At 38.1% G+C, this 7,977-nt stretch overlaps 1 protein-coding gene across 1 annotated transcript; it reads left to right on the top strand.

Annotated features, from left to right (window-relative positions):
* The first annotated feature begins 914 nt into the window (after positions 1-914).
* On the top strand, positions 915-1,910 carry NEUROD4 (neuronal differentiation 4). The gene has a single exon (XM_057704010.1). It carries the CDS (start codon positions 915-917, stop codon positions 1,908-1,910), a length of 996 nt encoding a protein of 331 aa, XP_057559993.1.
* Positions 1,911-7,977: the final 6,067 nt, after the last annotated feature.

Here is a 7,977-nt window from a genome sequence, read left to right as displayed (position 1 = left end):
TCTTGTCTGATGGTGTGAGATGTGTGTTCAATGAAGAGTTCTCACTTTTAACATATGGGTGGATTTGAAAGATAATCAGTGGTGGCCTCCTCTCTTTTCCTGATCCTTTCTAAACACCATGGTACTAACACCTCTAAAACCACTAACACTAGACAGACCACAAGGTGTTTACTGAAAAACAAAATGCCCTCCAGGGGATGGTGAGAGAAATATTTCATCATCATGTGGTGTACCAGCAGAGTCAGTGGGAAACAAGCGATGTTATGGGTTAGATGTGTGTGATATATCTCTAAATGGAGATTAAGTAGTCCTTTGTAGAACATGTACAAAGTCTGGATGCTCTCACTACAGTTTTTCATTTATTTTGTGGTATAGATACGTAACAGTTTACTTATGTTATTGTTTGCTATGCTTTTAAAATTTTGCAATAATTACAATTATTATTTACATATCTAATTATAACTACTTTAGCATCTTCTTTCCCTTTCAAAAGTTTCTCTATTTGGACAATAATGTATATGGTCACCTTAGCTGTTTCCTTTTATGATCTGAACTCTAGGAAGAAAGAAAAACATGTTTTGAATGGTATATCAGTTATTTTTGCATAAACTATCCATGAGATAAAGAACCTGAGAATAAAAAGAGTTAGGTATTGACACTGCAATGAATAATCAAGTCAATTTCCTTTTTTCTATAGTTGACTTTCTTATAAATTCTGTAGTTAAATGAGTGTCCTGGGCATTTATTTGAGTTTAGTTATTTAGAATGGAGTATTTGGGCTAGATAATTACAAATTGAATTCCAATACAAATTCTGTGCTTTACATCTAAGACATAATAAGAAAGTTTAGTTTTAAATCAAATCAGGTGTTCATAGGCACTAACCATTGCTGTTTCCTTTTCCAGAGTCTGGCAATGGCAAAAACTTATGTGAAACCCAAGGAGATGACAGAGTTGGTCAACACACCATCTTGGATGGACAAAGGTTTGGCCTCTCAGAATGAGATAAAGGAAGAGGAGAGAAGACCAGGTGCTTATGGGGTGCTTGGCAGCTTAGCTGAAGAGCATGACAGTATTGAGGAGGAAGAAGAAGAGGAAGAAGATGGGGAGAAGCCTAAGAGAAGAGGTCCCAAGAAAAAGAAGATGACAAAAGCTCGCCTGGAGAGATTCAGGGCTCGAAGAGTCAAGGCTAATGCTAGGGAACGGACCCGGATGCACGGCCTGAATGATGCCCTGGACAACCTGAGGAGGGTCATGCCATGTTACTCCAAGACCCAAAAGCTCTCCAAGATAGAGACTCTTAGACTGGCCAGGAACTATATTTGGGCTTTGTCTGAGGTCCTAGAAACTGGACAGACACCTGAAGGGAAGGGCTTTGTGGAGATGCTCTGTAAAGGGCTCTCTCAGCCCACAAGCAACCTGGTGGCTGGATGCCTCCAGCTGGGCTCTCAGTCTGTCCTCCTGGAGAAGCGTGAGGAGAAATCTCCTATTTGTGACTCTGCCATCTCTGTCCACAACTTCAACTATCAGTCTCCCGGGCTCCCCAGCCCTCCTTATGGCCATATGGAAACACATCTTATTAATCTCAAACCCCCAGTATTCAAGAGTTTGGGAGAATCATCCTTTGGGAGCCACCCACCTGACTGCAGTACACCACCTTATGAGGGCCCACTCACTCCACCCCTCAGCATCAGTGGGAACTTCTCCTTGAAGCAAGATGGCTCTCCTGACCTGGATAAATCCTACAGCTTCATGCCACATTACCCCTCTGCAAGTCTCAGCTCAGGGCATGTGCATTCAACTCCCTTTCAGGCTGGTACCCCCCGCTATGATGTTCCCATAGATATGTCCTATGATTCCTACCCGCATCATGGCATTGGGGCCCAACTCAATACCATCTTCACTGATTAGGGCAGTCAGACCAGAATTTCAGAGGAAGATGTGGAGACATTTCCCATAACTCAAGTGGTTGAGCTGAAGACTCAGTGACCTTAATGGAACCCTCTAGATACATATCAAACACAATAGTCCCAGTCTGTTTATGCCTTCCTACACTTGTCACACTCTTTTCTCATCAGCTTCTCATATTGTATTGATTCCTTTATTTAGCGTCTTAAAGTGAAATTATCTGATAGTTTACAATCATGTGAAAATAGAACAGAAGCCCTGGGTCCTATCCTAGTGGTGCCAAAAACTCATTGAATGATCTATGCCAATTAATTTTTCATTTCTGGCCTCTGTTTACTTACTGGTAAAATCAGGCAATTGTTCTAAGTCTAGATAATTTCTGAAGTCCTTCACAGTTCTGAAATTCTATGACTTTGGTGATCACTCCTATAAACTTCTTGAAAGTGGAAGGATTGAGGAATAATAGGAAATGGACACCGTGCGTGAATGATCAAATGGAATTGCCAAAGGAGCACCAGGTGCATTTCTCTTGGGGACTTGATGATAGGACTTCTTTGCATTTATCTAAAAATAGCTTCCAGAGGCTAACATTCTAACTTGGCTGTCACTGTGAACAATGTTCTTTAAGGGATTAGCTCTATTTCTTGTTGGGCTGAAAGCTGAACATATCTTCCTTAGTAATTTGAGAACCATTATAGAGATCTCATACCAACTTGGTTCTTGATGACATTTCAAAAGCACTTTTCTCAGTACTAGAGGTGGGGCAAGCAAGTCACTGAAACCTCAGACTCTTACAACCAATGGGACTTGGAGAAGTCATCTAGACCATTTCATAGCCTTCATAATCAGAGGGCCCTGGAAATTCTGATGAAGCTCAGGTATTGCTATTGGAATCAGCAAATAACCCAGGTCATATTCAAGAGCAATAAAATGGCTGTTGGATACTAACTGACCATCATTTGGGGACTCTCTCCAGCTCACACCCACCCATGAGAAAACCACTAGGTCTTCTTTGGCAAGATGAATTTCCTTTTGTTAAAGAAAATGATTAAAACCGCTAGCCTTTGTCCACACATATTTTCTAGAAGCACAAGCACCAACCAATTTATTGACCAAACTTGAATTTTTCCAACATATATATAATTCCTTATCTCCTTCCCCACTAATTGTTACCTCTTCCTCAATTCTAAAATATGTTATTACATATTATAGAGAACATCTTAAATGACCAGACTTAGGGATGCAGAAATCAAATCCAAGGTCAGTGAATGCTTTTACCAATTTATGTCTTCATCACAGGTTTATCCTGATTTTGCAGGATGTTTATTTTTCTTCATGTAACTCCTCTTTCCTTTATATCAGCAGCAATTTTGTCAAGTTTATTCTTTTCTAGAGAAATGTGATCTGAGAAATTTCATTGTCCTGTTCAATCTGCCAGGACAATGATTTAAAACAAAACAAAAGCCTAAATGGTTTACATGATAGTGGATCATATCCTGCTCCTGCCAGAGAGGATAAGTTTAGGAAGCAGGCAGGGTACATAAATAGGGCCAATGAATAAAATTGATAAGGCAGATTAGTATGTCATTTTCTACAGCTTAGCCATCCCCTAAAACCTGCCAAACTATTTGTGTATCTTGACTTTGTTTACCCTTTTATTTATTGTCTCCTTACAGTCTAAGTCATTTTCTTTCCATTTTTCTTGCAGCACTAATCCTGCTGTTTTCGCACCCTTGGTTTGCAAATCCACCAGAAAGTATCCTTGAAGAGAGATCTTAAACCCCATCAGCCACCAAAGTGGTTCCCCTCACCACGATTTACCCTGGAGGGAATAGACAAGTAAAATGATCTATAAAGCCATCCTATGCGCTTTCTGAGTCTATACTGGCACTTACCTTCCTGAGAGGCTATGGGGGATCTATCTTTGAAGCTAGCATTTTGTTGCATTTAAGTTTGTAGATAATGAATGTTGTCTCAATTATTTATTAGCTATTATTTATTTAATTTATTTCTTCCTTCCATGCAAATTCCTTGGGTTCTATACATGTGCTTGCAAACCCTCCCTAAGACTTTGTTTGGAAAGTAGCTGATGATTTTGCTAGGAATTCCTGAGTTGTGGGGTGAGGGAAAAGGAGGAAGTTAGTGCAGAGTTACCTGTAATAATTTTATAAAAAGCAGCAATAATTCGAACGCCTATGCAAGTTAATACTTTTAGATTTCTTTCCTGCACTCTAAGGTGAGCCAGTTATCATTTGGGAATCTGTTGTTTATGCCTTTGGGGAGTATGGTACCCATGAACCAGTGGGATTGTTCAGAGAGGCTTTATAATTGAATAAAATCTGGAAACGCAGTGTAATTGGAAAGAACCTACTCTCCAGCCCCAGATGGCCTTTTTCTTCTGGGGGACTTTATCCAATAATGCAAAGCAATTGCTTAAACATTTTGTAAAAAAAAAGTTTTTCCTCTTTTTTCTAGCAGAAATAAAGCTGTGAGTCTTATTAGACATTGTGTTGCATTGTCAGTCTTCAAAGTTTTTCTTCACTCTCACCTATTCATTTCCTTGGACTCTAAATCCTGTGAGCAGCAGCAGAGTACAGGCTGATCTGTCAGAAGGATTTATACATTCCATATTTCAACTGATCTTGTCATAAGATTTGAAAGGTCTAAACCAAGTAGCTAGAAGCCTAGGTGCACTCTACCACTCACATCATCAACTGCGCAATCTGCAATTGAGAAAAAAAAATCTTCCCATTTACAGAAATCTAGGGCTTTGAGCATTCTAAGCCACCAAAGAGGTGACTTAGATGACTTACAGAGAGGTGGGCCATGGGAAGATGAACTGCTATCCAAAATTTAGGTGGGCCTACCAACTCTTCAAAAAAGTATGAAGCATGGTTTTTGGCGACTTCTCTTTTTTAAAAAAAAAAAACATTTATTTATCTTTGGCTGCATTGGGTCTTCGTTGCTGCACATGGGCTTTCTCTAGTTGTGGTGAGTGGGGGTTACTCTTCATTGTGGTGCACGGGTTTCTCATTGTGGTGGCTTCTCTTGTTGCAGAGCACTGGCTCTAGGCGCGTGGGCTTCAGTAGTTGCAGCACGTGGGCTCAATAGTTGTGGCTCGTGGGCTCTAGAGCACAGGCTCAGTAGCTGTGGTGCACGGGCTTAGCTGCTCTGCACCATGTGGGATCCTCCCAGCCCAGGGATTGAAACTGTGTCCCCTGCATTGGTGGACTCCCAACCACTGCGCCACCAGGGAAGCCCAAGAACTGCTTCTTAATAACTCCTTCTATGATTGTTTCTTTCAGATTTCTCCAGTTAAAGATTTCCAAGGTCCCTCTCACATGCATAAACTGCTGATGACAAAGAAATAATGATGATGATGATAAAAATAAATTTTAATAAAATATTGTTGGTTAATCAAGGGAAAGAATTGGTTTAAAATATTTAAGAAACAAAAATTACAGAATGAAAGTCATTCTCCCATCCCATCATCCATCTGTCCAGTACCTACTCTCCAACTAGAAACTACTTTTTAATTTTTAGTTTACGAGTTACCAGAGATCTTTTATACATATAGAAGCAAATACTAGGCACATTAGGTACAAATATTGTTAGATTATCCACTCCTTTTTTCTTCTATTATTGGTAGCATGATATAACACAGTTCTGCATACTTTATTTCAACACATACATTTGGGTATTTTCATATGTCATAAAAGTTTCTTAATTCTTTGTTATAGCTGGTTAATATTTTACATCAAAAAACCATAATTTATGACATTAAATTACAAATTTTGGATTTTTCCAATCTTTTGCAATACTGAATGAATAATAATGTACACATCATTTGATGCTTAAGAGAATATTTAGCAAAGAATATTCTAGAGGAATACAGATAAACTGACAGATACAAACGACAATCACATCCAGCTGTTAGGAATTCTTACTATGGACCGTCACTTTTCTAGGTGATTTACATGTATTCATTCAATCTAAAACAACCCCCAAAGGGAGATACTATTATCATCCTCATTTTACAGATTACGAAGCTAAGGCATAGAGTCACCTGTTCAAGCTCACATTGCTAGTGAATGGAAGGGCAAGGATTTGAGCGAGCTGATTTATCCAAAAGATTTGGTTGTTTGTCTGGTTGGCTGGTAGGTACATAAGGTTGTCATATCTACAAAAGGCTAGAGATGGTGGAAAAGGAGGTACTTTTTGACACCCCTAAAGTTGTCCAGATGACATATGGCACTCTGTTGCATCTGTGACTCAGGCTGGCCCATACCCAGGCTCTGAAATAGAACCTGAGAAAAGACTCTCTTTCTATTGACAAAAGTTCAACTTTCAATTGTACGTTGCCTATATAGACTATGTAGATACAGGCTAGCTCACAGACCAATGCGTTGTTTCTTGAAAGTGCCCATCTTTCTGCAGGCTTAAATCCATTTCATGGCTGTCATCTTATATATCTTTAGAGTTTTAGAAAAAAAGTTTTAACAGGGAATTATGGATATAAAAATAATAATTTTTTTTACAATGTAGGAGCAGCCTATCTTCAAGATTATTTTTTTTCTGTCTATCTAACTTCAGAGTATAGTTTGGTGCATTAATTGCAAGCATTGGCTTTAGGATCTAGTAAATACTTTAGTTATGTAACTTACTAGTTGAATAACCTTTATTAAATTGATTACCTTGCAAAATCCCCATTCTCTGAAATTTAAAAGGACAATAATAGCAATGACTTCCTCATAGGGTCATTCTGATGAATTAATTGAGATAAAATGTCCAAAGCACATAGTAAGTACTTAATAAGTGGTATTTATTACCATTCATGTTACTACTCATTATTCTTCGATTACTCTCACATTGAATTTTCTCTTTGCCTCTAATATGACTGGGGAGTACTGATGGTGATGGTAGCAGGCTTATTTAGGGAGTTATTAGAGTTCTTTAGTTCGAAGGGTTGACTCAGACAGACTTGGGTTTGAAGCTAACTGGCTGAGTTTGAAGCTAACTAGGCAATTTACTTAACATCTCTATGTCTCAAGTTCCTTCTTGACAAAAAGGGAATAAAAATTCCACCAAATCCATAGAGTCGATATAAGAATTAGAAGTGATGATAATGCCAATAAAGGGTTTATCTCAGGTTCTGGCACAAAGGAAGTAATCTTATTATCGTTATCATTATTATTACTGGGAGTGGATGGGAAGAGATGAGGACACTGAGAACAAGAAAGCAGAAAAAAATCCTTTGAATTTATACAGTTGATCAATGACTGGGGCCAATATCAAAATCCAAGCCTTTGAACTAATACTCTACATGTTGGAATATGATATTTTCTAACTGATCATTGGGACACATTTAACAGAAATCCTAAAGGCAAATTTCCTGAATTTGGGAAATAGGAAGCATTGCATTTTTCTTTCTTTTCCAGAAATTGGCCTGGAGCTAAAAGAAGCCTTGTGATAGCTTTTTGCTGTCATCTGACCTAAGACTATGTAGGAGAGCAATACTATCATCTCACATAGTACTATATATTTATTTTCAGTTCAATTTTGCAAATAGTTATTGAGCATTTCATATGGGCTAGGCACTAAGCCAAGTGCTGTGAATACACAAATGAATATATGACCTTGCTATGTAAGTTTATAATTTGACAGAGTATAAATTAATAAAGAATTTCTACCCAGTTATCATTCAATGTTGACCACAATGTGAGACAAGAAGTTCAAGTATTATAGATGCTGTTTAACAGAGGAGGAAGCTGATACTCAGAGATATTTACTGATTAGCTAGATCAAGCAATTAGAAGCCTATCTGATTACCATGTTTTGTTTGTTTGTTTGTTTGTTTTAGATAAGTGAAGTCCTGCTTTATTTGTGGTTAAATAATACACACTTTCTGGGATGAGGTTAATAGATTATTATGATAATTCTGGATAACTTACTGGTTGAATAACCTTGGTTAAGTTAATTAACCCCTCAAAGCCTCAGTCACTTTGCTAAAATGGCTAAAGTGAATTACAACAAATATTAAATAAATCAAAGAAAATTGTGGCCAAGGTCA

The sequence above is a fragment of the Hippopotamus amphibius genome, chromosome 12 (assembly GCF_030028045.1).
Source record: "Hippopotamus amphibius kiboko isolate mHipAmp2 chromosome 12, mHipAmp2.hap2, whole genome shotgun sequence".
In the NCBI taxonomy this organism is placed as follows: Eukaryota; Metazoa; Chordata; class Mammalia; order Artiodactyla; family Hippopotamidae; genus Hippopotamus; species Hippopotamus amphibius.
The sequence above is the reverse complement of the archived record's forward strand: the minus strand, read 5'-3'. Positions and strand labels throughout refer to the sequence as shown.